The sequence below is a fragment of the Festucalex cinctus genome, chromosome 11 (assembly GCF_051991245.1).
Source record: "Festucalex cinctus isolate MCC-2025b chromosome 11, RoL_Fcin_1.0, whole genome shotgun sequence".
NCBI lineage: Eukaryota > Metazoa > Chordata > Actinopteri > Syngnathiformes > Syngnathidae > Festucalex > Festucalex cinctus.
Window position 1 is genome coordinate 4,449,506 of NC_135421.1, and position 15,323 is coordinate 4,464,828.

The 15,323-nt window shown below is 38.0% G+C and overlaps 1 protein-coding gene across 4 annotated transcripts in view; it reads left to right on the top strand.

The window, feature by feature from the left end:
• The first annotated feature begins 4,679 nt into the window (after nt 1-4,679).
• The window catches only part of wdr4 (WD repeat domain 4), a 31,788-nt gene continuing 21,144 nt past the window's right edge, over nt 4,680-15,323 (top strand). For 2 of the 4 annotated variants that reach the window (XM_077535869.1, XM_077535872.1), the window contains exons 1-7: nt 4,680-4,823; nt 6,413-6,599; nt 8,577-8,645; nt 8,809-8,946; nt 9,033-9,189; nt 15,024-15,136; nt 15,217-15,277. In XM_077535869.1, coding sequence (XP_077391995.1) covers nt 6,517-6,599; nt 8,577-8,645; nt 8,809-8,946; nt 9,033-9,189; nt 15,024-15,136; nt 15,217-15,277 — 621 coding nt within the window. In that variant the 5' untranslated portion in view covers nt 4,680-4,823; nt 6,413-6,516. Of the gene's footprint in view, nt 4,824-5,167; nt 5,189-6,412; nt 6,600-8,576; nt 8,646-8,808; nt 8,947-9,032; nt 9,190-15,023; nt 15,137-15,216; nt 15,278-15,323 lie in introns of those variants that run through there. The other 2 variants (XM_077535870.1, XM_077535871.1) reach the window with 2 other exon arrangements.

Here is a 15,323-nt window from a genome sequence, read left to right on the forward strand (position 1 = left end):
AACTAAGTCATTTATGAATATTCTTTTAGTTTCCACCACTCAAAATGTTCACTGGCATCAGACTTATCCAAACATATATATATTTTTATTTATTTTTGATAGCCTCTGTGGACATTAAAAGCAATATCGTGAATGAAGGATATGCTTAATAACTCCACGGTACATGCTCCAAAAAAAATCCCACACTTTACATGTATGCTTATAATCAAGGCCTGAAGGTATCTCGATGACAACATTCAGTTATAAATACAGCGCCACCTAGCCCTTGAGGCTTATAAAAAAAAAAATAAACACATACGGTATTTTGTACAAAAAATGTAAACTCATTCTAAGTGTTATAACTAAGTCATTTATGAATATTCTTTTAGTTTCCACCACTCAAATTGTTCACTGGCTTCACACCGATCCAAACGTATGTACGTTTCCATTTTGTTTTATTCATTTTTGATTGCCCCTTTGGACAATAAAAGTAACATTGTGCAATGAGTACAACGAGCGATGATGTATATATACACTTTTACAAAAAATACCAATCAGGGCAACTCATTGCCTAAAAATAAAAAAGGACGCTGATTTTTGCAGGTCTTAACAATCACCAAAACCCGTTGAGCTTGACACACACTGGCAAAAAAAATATTCTACATGTAAACGTTTATTATGCCATTTTCAAAGAAATTTTGCTTCCAATATGCCAGTACCCCAACGTGCCAGTACCCTAACGTGCAAGTACCCCAACGTGCAAGGACTCCAACGTGGCCCGGGCTGCGAGGGCCCTTTATAGCTGCTCGCAGCTCTAGTTATTATTCTTCTTCTTCTTCTTCTTCTTCTTTATTCTCCGCAAACGATCGCGATTTTGGGTACCTAAACATTCACGAAAACTCACCGAACTTTGCACACTCCTCAGGCCCGGCGAAAAATTTGATATTATTAAGTCGTCATAACAATGCGACTCGATAGCGCCCCCTAGCGTAGAAAAATAAAAACCAAGCCCGGCACGTTTGAGCTAGAGCAACAAAAATTGGCAGGCACGTGTAGCACCCCGAGACGCACAAAAAAGTCTATTGGGACCATGTAGCTAAAATGTACAGGAAGTGAGCTATGAATTTTTTAATGTCCAATTTTGGCCTATTTTGGCACATTCACTGTGGTCATGCTTTTTCCCCCTTTGCAAACATTTTTCATCCAATTGACTTCAAACTTGGCATTTATCATCTCAAGACCTGAGAGAAAAACTGGGCAAAACATCTTGCCTTTTTGAAATACTATATGACGGGGGCGGGGCATCAAATATTGCCTTTAAAATTTCATTTGTCCAGAAAGAGCAAATGCTTAATAACTCCCATGTTCAAGCTCCAAAAAATCTCAAACTTCTCAGGCAACGTAATAGTCACGGCCTGAAAACATCTATATGATAAAATTCAGTTATACATATAGCGCCACCTAGTGGTTACAATAAATGTCATACTTTACGTTTTTAGCTACTGTGCTGAGCTTGTTGAAGGGATCCATTTGAAAATTGGTCAGAAAAGGCTTAAGATGTTGATCATGCCCCACACCGAATATTGTAACTTTTCGCCAAAGGGCGTGGCCGCTACGGTGACGCAAAGTCTGAAGATTTTTTGTGAAAATAAAAGCTGCATTAACTTGACCGAGATGATCCTATCTTCTCAAAATTTCACACATTTGATGAGAGTCCAGCCCTAAAGACATCTACTGACTTATATTTCATCTAACTGATAGCGCCACCTAGTGGCAATTTTTTTTATTACGAATTTTCTTCTACGTTTTTCTCCAAACACGTTAACTGGACCTACCTCATATTTGCTCAGATGAGGGTTTCGGCCTTCATGATGTCACAACACGAAGTTTGTGAGTTTTCGCGAATTGCTGTGGGTGTGGCTAAGCGGTGTTCGCCAAGAAAACAACGCCAGTTTTGAGGGTCTAAACATGCACAGAAACTCATGAAACTTGGCACACACATCTGGCCTGGTAAAATGAGCAATATTTTATTGTTGATTGTGCTATTTTTACAAAAATGACTCAATAGCGCCCCCTAGAAGTTTTTAACGAAGCAGCCCCGGTTGTACGTTTAAGCAAGAATGACGAATATTTTTAGGTTTATGAGGGAGCCCAAGACCTACAAAAAAGTCTCTTGGACCCATATGCTAAAAGGAACAGGAAGTGAGCTACGAATTTTTGAATGTCCAATTTTTGACAATTTTTGCACATTCACAGGGCGCAGACTTTTGCCCACTTCTCCTACACGTTTCATCTGACTGAGTTAAGACTTGACCTGGACCATGTCAAGACCTGAGCCAACGACAGGGGGAAAAAATCTTGACCTTTCGAAATACTATATGATGAAGGCGGGGCATCAAAATTTGTGTTTCGCACTGAAAAAGGATATGCTTAATAACTCCCCGGTACATGCTCCAAAAAATCCCAAACTTGACATGTATGTTTATCGTCAAGGCCTGAAGCTATCACTATGACAACATTCAGTTATATATGCAGCGCCACCTAGCCCTTGAGGCATAAAAAAAAAATACCCCACATACGGTATTTTGTACAAAAAATGTAAACTCATTCTAAGTGTGATAACTAAGTCATTTATGAATATTCTTTTAGTTTCCACCACTCAAAATGTTCACTGGCATCAGACTTATCCAAACATATATATATTTTTATTTATTTTTGATAGCCTCTGTGGACATTAAAAGCAATATCGTGAATGAAGGATATGCTTAATAACTCCACGGTACATGCTCCCAAAAAAATCCCACACTTGACATGTATGCTCATAATCAAGGCCTGAAGGTATCTCGATGACAACATTCAGTTATAAATACAGCGCCACCTAGCCCTTGAGGCTTATATAAAAAAAAAAAAACCCACATACGGTATTTTGTACAAAAAAATGTAAACTCATTCTAAGTGTGATGACTAAGTCATTTCTGAATATTCTTTTAGTTTCCACCACTCAAATTGTTCACTGGCTTCACACCGATCCAAACGTATGTACGTTTCCATTTTGTTTTATTCATTTTTGATTGCCCCTTTGGACAATAAAAGTAACATTGTGCAATGAGTACAACGAACGATGATGTATATATACACTTTTACAAAAAAAATACCAATCAGGGCAACTCATTGCCTAAAAATAAAAAAGGACGCTGATTTTTGCAGGTCTTAACAATCACCAAAACCCGTTGAGCTTGACACACACTGGCAAAAAAAATATTCTACAGGTAAACGTTTATTATGCCATTTTCAAAGAAATTTTGCTTCCAATATGCCAGTACCCCAACGTGCCAGGACCCTAACGTGCAAGTACCCCAACGTGCAAGGACTCCAACGTGGCCCGGGCTGCGAGGGCCCTTTATAGCTGCTCGCAGCTCTAGTTTCGATTATGTCTGTGTCCAAAACATTCAATTTCTTCAGGTCTTGACAATTTTTTAAGTAAATTGCTAACATCTCACTAACTAATATAAAACGACAAGGTATAGTTGGGCAGCCTTGGGGAATACCAACAGAGACATCAAATCTTGGAGTGACTCCATTTGACAATAAGACATAGCTAGTAATATTCTGATAAAGACTTCTAATCAAATTGGTAAATTTAACTCCAAATCCAAGGTACTCCAACGTTAAGAAAATAACTGGTGTTCCACAGAAAACGTTTTGCGGACGCGCAATTGGAGTTATTTTAGGGCTGGGAAAAAAAGTCGACCAAGTCGACTTTAAAAATAGGTCGACTGGAAAAATTTAAGTCGACCTTCCCCCCGCAATGCAGTGCACTGTATGGTGACTGGAAGACGGGTTACCGCGAACGCGCAACCGAGGGGCACAAAGTCGGAAGCATAATTATTTTTGACGCAGCCCACACGTCGCAAACCGAACCGGAAACAAACTGATGTGCAAAAAACAGTCCCGCCTCTTCCGTGGCATATACCCCCTTGAGAAGTCGGAAGAAAAAAATAAATAAATAAATAAAGGAGTACCCCGACTTCACCGGCGGACTACAATGTGACGTCACTCTGAATGGCAAAACTCAATTTACTCAAATATAAAACTAGATAGCTTTCTTCATTCATAAATATTTGACATAACACAACGTGCGTGACAGTACTGCCGCTATCTCCCTGCATGAAATTATATGGTCAAATACTTAAACTATGGAATGCTTATGAAATAAGATTAAAACTATAAATGAAGCAAAATTGCAAAAAGGTAAGTTTTCTAGAGGTCAAAATGAGTTTGAGGACCAAAAAAATAAAAATTGATCTATCCGCCATTTTGGTTGTTTACGTTCGCCTCGAAGGCTTTCAGGTCGTAAGTGGGAAAAAACCCAACTTGGATATATTCGACTATATTCGGAAATATCCGAGTTCAGACCAAGAAGTGCCCCGGGAACGCCCCCTTGAACTCGGAAATTCCACTCACAAAGTCCGAAAAAAACAAGGACCCCCCCCCTTTTGTTTTTTTTTTTTTTTTTTTTTTTTTTTTTAAATCACTCATTCATACACAAGCTTACTTCATGTAAGCCACATGGGTCTCCCAGGCAGAGGAGCGAACCCACGCCAGGTGGAGGAGTGGAACCGTCACTTGCCTTTGGTGCCGGTTCCACTCCTCCACCTGGAGCCCAAAACCAAGGACCCCGACTTCACCGGCGGACTACAATGTGACGTCACTCTGAATTCCAAAACACAATTTACTCGAGTATAAAACTAGATAGCTTTCGTCATTCATAAATATTCACCATAACTTCATGTAACGCAACGTATTGACAGTATTGCCGCTATATCGCTGCATGAAATTATACGGTAAGCTACTTAACTGTATGGAATGCTTATGAAATAAGATTAAAACAATAAATGAAGCAAAATTACAAAAAGGTAAGTTTCCTGGAGGTCAAATTGAGTTTTGAGGACCAAAATAAAAAACAATTTATCACTATCCGCCATTTTGGTTGTTTACGTTCACCTCGAACGCTTTGAGGTCGGAACTGGGAGGTTTCAACTCGGATATTTCCGACTTCCGATCAGATGTATATGTCAATGTTTCTGTAAACCTGTAAGAAAAAAACAAAAAAAACAAAACCATCCTCGAATGCAGCATTACCCCCGGAGACGACTCTGGCCTTGGAGGGAAATCCTCCTGCGTGTCTCCTGACCACGGTCAGGAAACGGTAACAGTAGTTTTGAAAGTGAAGCAGACATTACCTTTGATGTCCAAAGTTGCCTTAAAATCAGTATGGAGGTCGACATTTTCCGCGTCCTTTCCGTCGTCGCTTTGGGTTTTCTCCTTGGACACACTCTTCTTCTCTTCCGCTTCGTCTTCTTCTTCTTCTTATAAATTACTGACGGATCACATCTACATTTATTTATACGGCCACCCACTGTGTGACTAGAAACACGTCACAAGTCAAAATGATGGTCATGGTCTTTTTTTTTGGTGATTTAATTTTTTAAATTGTTTTATTGAACAGAGAACAATACAATGCATTACAACAGCCAGGTGGGGACAAAAAATGAAAAAGAAGCTTGTCCTACCACATTAGCGTGCAATAGGTTCTATAGGTTAATATTAACCTATATTAACCTATTTAGGTTAATATTTATTTAGGTTAACCTATAGGTTCAATAATTCTTTTTAGAAAAGGAAATAGATAAGTCTTTACAAGTCTCAGGAACTAAGATTCATCACCAGCATGTTTTTTTTTAAAACGTGATGCATGTTGTGTCACCAAGTCATGTATTATAACAAAAATAAAATGACAAATACCTTTCCAAAATGTTTCAGAAAACGGACAGTCCCAAAACAAATGAAATACATCCTCAGGAGATTCTCCACAAAAACAGCAATCAACATTGATGTCTTTATTCAGCTGCTGTAAGAAAACTTTACATGGATAACATCTGGAACGTCACTTCTTTCACTTTGTTGTTAAGTATTTGCCTTGCATATTTTGTTCCAGTCAAGATTATTAATAAGATTGTTCAAATAAAATAACATGAAGTAGAAATAGCCAATGCCCCATCTTCATTACATTTACGGCTCATCTGTTTTCTGGGTTTGGTAATGTGACATAAGCAAACTTTTTTTTTTTTTTAAACACAAAACGGAAAAAAAAACACCGCAGGCTCTTGCTGGGTGATAGCATTTGTGTTGCAAGCAAAAATAAACCATAAAAGAAAATAAACAGCAAGGCATTTTTTTTTTACATTTCGATATAAGCCAACCATCGGCCTATTCAGTTTCACATTTCAAAAATAAATACTTTGAGACCTGAATATATATATATATATATATATATATATATATATATATATATATATATATATATATATATATATATATTTATTTATTTATTTTATAGTGTATATGCGTGTGTGCGTGTGTTTTGTCCTAGTGTCTTGCCGTTGGTCAGCGAGGAGCAAGCCAAGCTAGCCAATCTGCCGCGCATGCGCACGCAAATCGTGCTGACAGACCGCGTGGAGTCGGAAATAAACAGTCATGACTTCCATTGGTATTGGTGGAGAGTGGCTGTTCCTGTCTTGTGGCACTAAGTTATTAGCGGCTCACATCAAACAGGAAAGGTGAGAGTTTAAAACGCTTCTCTTTATAAAAGTTTATGAATCAAGGTGGCATAATTATAGGCAGTGCATATTTTTGCCGTGACCGGCAATACTCCTGCTAGCTTTATTTTGTCGTGAACGGCTATGATTTGTAGTGATGGAGAAACCGAAACTTTCTGAAGCAGTTAATCAATCAGCCTTCCAGCTGATGTCACTGATTAGCTCCCGCGGCGCCTCCCGGAGGGCAAACATCCCATAACAAACGAATGTAGAGTGCTTGATTTTTCGGCGAGCGTTTTCGTTAAAAGGTGGGAAATATATGACTGAGGTAAAGCTAGCCACCTTTTCTTTTTTTACGCGGTCAAGTAAGCCGCACTTCATTTTTTTTTTTGTTCGCCCTTTTGTAGGATTTACGGTAGTGTACTCGAAAGACGCTGGCGCGGAGAACGACATCCGCTGGTACGGAGAACGACATCCGGTTTTCAACATAAAAGATTTAAAAAAAACCCAAAACAATTCAAACGCAGTTTAAACGATGTATGTTTTTATTATTATTAACAGTTTAAAAGATGTTTCACTATAACACAGTACCAATTAACATTTCACTGGGAATGTACTCTTGTGGGGTGATTATTGAGCAATAACATTGATATGTACAATCTTAGACTTAGACTTGTCTTTATTGATCCCTTTGGAATGGCACCCTCCGGGAATTTACATTTCCAGCAGCAATACGAACAGATTATTACAATAATAATAAAATAAAATAAAACAATCAATCAATAAATAAGTCTATTACACCACAGATTGAAATAATAATAAAATAAAACTTCAATAAATAAGGTTATTACACCAGAGATTCAGTTAATAATAATAATAATAATAATAATAATATTATAATATTATTATTATTATTATTATTATTAGGGGTGTGAATTGCCTAGTACCTGACGATTCGATTCGTATCACGATCCACAGGTCACGATTCGATACCGATTAATCCCGATACGAATTTATAAGTCGAATTTAGAAAATACTAATCAGTAAACTTGTAGAGTGTAAGATTTGTATGAACATGTATTATTTATTTATCTGATACGTCAGTCTTATACAGGTTGTAATCTGTTTCATGTTTGAACAGCATTAAAATAAAATATTAAGGCTTAATGTTCCGTTCATATAACATTCTTCCATGTTTAGGTGTGAAACCTAACCCGAAGTAAGACGTTTTGTTGAATATTTTTCCATTAAAAATGGAAGTTTAAAAATCGATTCAGCCGCCTATTGATTCGATTCGAAAATTGCGCGAATCGATTGTTTTAACACCCAGAATCATTATTATTATTATTATTATTATTATTATTATTACTAATAATAATAATAATAATAATGATAATAATACTACTACTAATAAAGATTCAATCAATGAATAAATAAGGTTATTAAACCGGAGATTGAATTAAATAAATTAAAATGAATACAAGTGCCATATTTGTGAAGTGAACTGCTCTCCAGCCCCCATTTACCCCCGCTCTAAAAAATACAATTGACATGTATATTTGTCAAAGGCAGTGAATGAGTAAGGGCTGGTCTTTTTCTGTTTGTTCTTGTTTTCTTCTTCCTTGCTGCAGATGTTGTGGTCTGCTTGTTTGTTTAAATCATTGTGGCGTATAACCGTAGACCTGCTTCCTGTTTTGGTTTGATGCTGTGAACCTATACTGGAGTGTCCTCTCCAGGCACAGGCCCGCCACCCGCCAATACCCACCACCATCACCATGGAGGACCAAAACTGCCAAAATAAAATAAATAAAAGTGAAAATAAAAACGGATATAAAAATATAAGTCCTGTACTATGTTCCCTTACATGGTACCTGTGGCAGGTTCACTTCCTATCCAACACATGGGGATTCACTGTAATTCACTGTGAATTCGTCAAATTGATTTGCTAAAGATTCCACAACGTATTTTTCATAAATCAATTATGTACTTTTTCTACAGAGAGCCATTTGTGTTTGACTGTAGCACTGCCAAGAAAAGAGAAAATGATCCAGCGGCTGAAAACAAGAGGTAAAATAGTTAAGAAATATAAAATAAACATGTCAACATGAATAGAATTCTAACATTTATATAGCCCCAAATACTGAGTTCTCCGGGATTAATTCCTTACATATGAGATAAACACAAAATGAAGAAATCTTGTAATAACACGTTCTGTCATCCACAACCTAAGCCTTGCAGGGGCAACTGGAAATGACATAATACTTGCCTTCATCATTTCACCATCTGGAAAACTGGTGGCCCTAACTGATGACTCCAAACGACTGGTGCTGTTTCAGTGTGAGCATTCTTGGCAGTGTGTCAGCACCAGGTAAAACTTAGGAAATAGCCATATCTTACAAAAACAACAATTTTTTCTTTTTGAAAAGATTCAAAGCAGATGTATTTTTTTTACAGGTGGTTGGTGAGGAGGGGCACATCCTTGGTGTTTAACAAGGAGGAAGATGAGGTTCTTGTGGCTGATAAATCGGGTGACGTATATTCCTTCTCGGTGATGCAACCAGAGAGAGAAGGCGAGCTTAAGATGGGCCACCTATCCATGGTCCTAGCTGTTGTAAGGATCCCATAATTATTGTTCCCAAATGAAATGTGTCATTTTGCATCCGTAGGCTGGTTGCTGTTTGGGATGAGAGAAATACAGTAACTTGATTCTTAGATGCACCACAGTGCAGATTTACATGATTCTGAATAATAAATAATGCAATGCTGGTGTATAGAAAAAAATGAAAGTCAAGAAGTGCCCACCAGACAATGTACATATTGCACAAGCAAGCAGTACAGCTGCACACTCAGGATTATTTGTGTCGTCCTTAATCACAATAGCGTCTCAAAGGGTTTCTCAAAGTCCACAGTTGACAAATATTATGGACATTCCCTGCTCTGAACTGCCCAACAGGGCAAGCAAAAACTCAAAGTCCCAGTTGGGTTTAAAACAAAAATAAAATAAAAATAAAGAAAGAAACAACCTTGAGAAGGGATCACGGATGGAGGAATCGCCCTTCAGGATAGCCAGACCGGACAAGAGTCCGTTGTAAAGAGAGATAATCCGGTCACTTTTCAAAATAAAACATTTTAAAAGCCTCGGCTAATCAATTAACTGGAAGTAGAGTATGTTTTTTTATTCTTTCACCTGTGCTGCCTGCCGCAGCCCGGTCCAAAGTGGCCATCGGCCCGGTACCAGTCCGCGGCCGGGTGGTTGTGGACCATTGATATAGAGCGTATGTGTTGTTCATGTCTTTAAATGGCAAAAAATGTGCACAATGCGTGCGCTCTCCATGCAGCGGCAGCGCCGCAGTGGGGTGCATAATAAATAACTCCCTCTTGCTCTTGGTTCACTGCATGTGGAACCGAAAGAACGACAATGTAAGTATGTCACATTGTGCGACAAGACGAGCAAAAATTCTGACACGCTAGACTTTCGTTGTGATGGTCGTGAACTGTCCAGGACAACAGGCGACCAATCGTTGAACGGGTCACACTACACAGGCGTCGCTACGTCACGACATCTCAAAGTCGTTGATGACATGCCCCGTTTGTCCGCAACATGTTTGTCGGGCCAAAATCTGGCTATCTTGTTGTAGTCTGACCAAGCATTACGAACAGCCTCTCCGAAACCATAACCATTGCATTCGTAAGATGAGGAGTACTGGTAGCTGTAATATGCTATCCAGTGTTAACTAGGAAAATATGAGAGTCAGGAAGCACAGGAAGATTTTGGGGAAGTGGTTCTTCCTCGGGACATGGCCGAGTCTCCTCCTTTGATATGGGGCCATCTCAGATCTTGTCCCTGACGGTCAGTGTTCATAAAGCAGCAGGATCAGATTCAGTCATGGTACCCTAGCCCCATCTGAAGGAATGGGCAAGAAAGAAGAAGTGGCAGTAAAACAGGCCTGTGTGTGGTTTAACTAAATGCAAGAGTATAAAGTATTACAATCTGGATTTAAACATTTTTACATGGCTGTCCCCTTGAATTTCTGCAGGTTGAGCATTCCAGAGTTATGCAGCCAGAATAGAAAATGCTGTAGAACCTGCGGACTACTTTGTAGCTCTCTGAGTCACCAACAGACCAGTGGATTCTGAGCAAAGATCTTGAAGTAGAACCTTCGGGACCACTAAATCAACAAAATAGTAAAATGCTAAGCTGTGTCATATTTTATAAGTGGGAGTATAATTAATGGACAAAACCTCTAAATTGCCACTCATTGGACAAGGAGCCAAAGCAGTTAGCCAGCATTGTTGTCCTCATCAAGTGTCATAACTGGAGCATTCTGTACTACAACCCCTAGCAAAAGTATGGAATCACCAGTCCTGGACGACCACTCACTCAGCCCTAAATCAGCAATTGGCAACCATATGTGTAGAGTTACTTTCTTCAAGAAGTTTGATAATCCGGTTTTTGGTCTCAAGAGACATCTCCTTTGTTGGAGCCATGATTCTTGCCAATCCATGTGGTCCAGCAGCCCTCCAAGGTGTGATTACTGCACTGTTTTTAACTGCTGACTAACGAGCAGATGTAATTTGAGGCAGGTGCCCAATTAAGGAAAGGAAATTGACTGGGCGTGTCCTTATTTTCTGCTCAAAATGGAGTGATTCCATATTTTTCTTCTCAGAATGGAGTGATTCCATATTTATTTCCCTGCACTTGCTCTATAAAAGTAACATTTACTGATCAGCGCAATGTTTTTTCTTCATTTCTTTTAGTGTTTCTGAAAGCCAAGAGGTTGCACTTTGGAATGATATTACGACTATTTAATGCTTTTTATTTGAGTTTGATCTACAGAATAAAATGTCTGAGTGCTCGTCCAAGACTGGTAATTCCATACATTTTGCAAGGGTTTGTAATTGCAGACTTTGATTACTAGACTTAGAAAGACCAGAAAGAAGTAAGTTACAATAGTTAAGGTGAGACATAACAAACGCATGACGTATGATCTCTGCATCACTTGCGGGTAAAATGGGATGTATATTAGCGATATTGCTGAGATTACAAACAAAACAAAAGAACTCACATTTCTGGTAAAATTCTTGATGTGCATTTGAATTAGAGTTGAGTCAAATACAGATTTTTTTTGCTGAGTCACTTTGGATAATGTTGCTTTTATCAAGCGTCGGAGTGGTGTCCTTAAAGGGATACTTCGGAGTTTTTAACATAAATCTCTATTTCATCCTCACCTCCAGTGTGTGCGATCAGCACTGACTTACCCCTGACAGCATTCTGTGAAACGAGTTCTGGTCCGGTGTTGGTCGAGAGGACAGTAGTCCGGTATGTTGGCTGTCGTCGTGGAAAAAAAACGTTTTTCTTCTAAAAACAATTTGTGTTCAAAAGAGTGATACATTTGCATCACAAAACGCCCTCCTGAAAAAAAAGGTCAGACTCCATTACCGCCAGGCACTATTTTTCTGTTCGTTCGTATCACTGCGCGGCGCCCTATAGACAGGTGATAGAAGCGCTGCAGACGGCTGGTAGTCACGCCTTCCGCCGTCGAAAAGACAAAACTTGTAGATTAGTGCGCGTCTATCAGCTGCATGCGGGGGCGCCGCGCATTGATACGAACGAACAGAAAACTAGTGCCCGGCGGTAATGGAGTCTGACTGTTTTGCAGGAGGGACTTTTGTGTGCAAATGTATCACTCTTTTGAACACAAATTGTTTTTAGAAGAAAAACGCTGTATTTCCGCGAAGACAGCCAACATGCCGGACTCCTGTCCTCTCGACCAACACCGGACCAGAACTCGTTTCACAGAACGCTGTCAGGGGTAAGTCGATAATGATCGCACACACTGGAGGTGAGGATGAAATAGAGATTTATGTAAAAAAATCAGAACGATCCCTTTAAGTGGCAGAGCCAATCATCAGTATCTCTGGGTTTTTTTCTCAGATTTAAGAAGCAAAGGGATCAATAAAGTCAAGTCTAAGTCAAACAATTGCAGGATATACATTGTTTAATCTCAACAAGACACACCACTGGCTTACGGAAATTGCACAGGTTAATTAGTTTTAAAGGCATACTATAAATTACAGACTACAAACGTGCACTTGGTTTAAATGGTAAATGGACTGCAGTGCACTTTTATAGCACTTTATCCACACCACATCGTCCCCAAAGCCCTTGAGAAAGCCTCACATTCACTCATTCACGCACACATTCATACACCAATGGGAGGCTGCTGCCATGCAAGGCACAGCCCGGTCCATTGGAAGCGTATTAGGGTTTAATATATTTCTCTTACAATATCAATAATGGTTGTTTTCACAATGGAGTTCTGAGTTTTGGCTTTGACGTTTCAGAGCCGCTGTACAGATTACTGTACATTGCATCTTTTTTTTTTTTTTTTTTTTTTTTTTTTTTTTTAATCAAGTTAGCTTTGCTGCAAGACAACAACCCATTTAGAAATACTACATTTAGACTGGAATTTATATTTTTTTTGCTGTTAGATACCCAATTTAGCAAATGAAAATGGTTGATTATTAGGGCTGTCAAAGTTAAAGCATAAATAGATTAATTAATCACAGAAAATTGTCGCATTAATCACGTATTAACGCAGTTTAATCGCACTATTTTTTTCGAACGCACTTGAGCCTTGAACGTAACTGCGGATGGTTACATTGAAGGCTGCGCAGGTCAATGATTAGGTCAATGCACGGCATTTCCTATGCCTGTTGTTCCAAAAAGAGCGGGGTGACTCCAGTTGGTGTGCTCAGTAGTAAATTTCACTTTAAAAAAACACCCCGACGGAACTTTAGATAAAACAAAAGTAATTTGCGTTTAATTAATTCATAATTACTGAATTGCACCCAGTTGATATGATGCTGTTACATTTGAGCAATACACACATGCATGCAATTGCGTATGGAGGACCAAAAGTGCCAACATTAAATAAATAAATACACCATTAAATAATTAAATAAAAGTGTCATTAATTAATTAAATGTGTCATTAATTAATTCAATGTTTCATTAATTAATTTCCCTGTGATTATTTATTTATATATATATATATATATATATATATATATATATATATACATTTTTTTTAATATATTTATTTATTTCTCTAATTATTTCATGGTCGCTGTTTTGCGGTGTTTCGTGAATTTATTTTATCTGTCAAGCTCGCCCGTCAAAGTTAGTGGGCGGGTCCTAACACCTGATTGGTCAATCTACTCATCAAGTCAAGGCAAATCCATTTCAGAATAGTCAATTGATGCAGTGTTCGTGGCAAGTAAACACAATTGATAGGCTGGGTGGCGCTTTTCACCTAAATAGGTGCGTTTCCATTAGACATTAGATTTACACTTTTTTTTCCGCATTTCCTACTAGTCATGTGACTCCGCCCGGTCACGGAGAAAAGGAAGTACAGGATCAGTGGCTCAGCGAGAAGCAACAACGGTGCAAAATTCTCGATTGAACAACTGCTGCAAGACTGCAAATGCGGAAAAAAAGTGTTTCCGTTAAAATTTTGCGAAGAACTACCATTTCAGCACGTCTCAAAAAGCACCTAATGAAAGCGTAAATCTAATGTCTAATGGAAACGCACCTATTTAGGTGAAAAGCGCCACCCAGCCTATCAATTGTGTTTACTAGCCACGAACACTGCATCAATTGACTATTCTGAAATGGATTTGCCTTGACTTGATGAGCCGATTGAACAATCAGGTGTTAGGACCCGCCCACTAACTTTGACGGGTGAGCTTGACAGATAAAATAAATTCACGAAACACCGCAAAACAGTGACCATGAAATAATTAAATAGAGAAATAAATAAATACATAAATATCTAATTAATTAAATAAATAAATACATAAATATATAAATAAATAAATATATAAATAAATCATTAAATAATCACAGGGAATTTAATTAATTAATGACACATTTTATTAATTGTCACATTTAATTAATTAATGACACTTTTATTTAATTATTTAATGGTGTATTTATTTATTTAATGTTGGCACTTTTCGTCCTCCATATTTGCGTGCATGCATTTAATCAATGTTTGCAAATGCCATTCAGATCATAAATTGTGTTAATGTCAAAATATTACGGTATTTTATATTTATTTTATATTACGCGAATATGCAAGTAATTTCGCTGATTAATCGTGATTAATCAAAATTAAAAAGTGTGATTAATCAGATTAAAAATTTTAATCGTTTGACATCACTATTGATTATATAAAAAAGAAAAACAAATTTATGTTGTCATATTTTTATTGTTTAGTAAAAACTTTGCTTCAGATCTCTGGGATTAATCTGCAAAAATGTTGGCCTCAAAATTAGAACGTTGCACCACAACGAAGTCGTTGATGAGCAAAACAGCTTTGCAAAGATTTTTTTTTCGAGCCTTGCTAGTCGTGTTTCTGCAACGTATCATTCTTTCTTTTAGACGGTGTCACTTAATGATAAGTATATTATCACTGGTGACCGAGATGAAAAAATCAGAGTGAGTCACTTTTGTTCTCCATACAACATCCAGTCCTTCTGCCTTGGGCACAAACAGTAAGTAAAGCATCTGTTGTTATTGTATTCCATTGGGGAAACACAAGTGATACATTTCATTCATTTTTATTTTCTCTTAGGTTTGTCAGCTCACTGTTGGTTCCTTCAGGTGATCTGCACTGGTTGCTGTCAGGATCAGGTGTATGTTTGTATTCTTTTCGATGGGATTTACCATGTAAGCGATAGA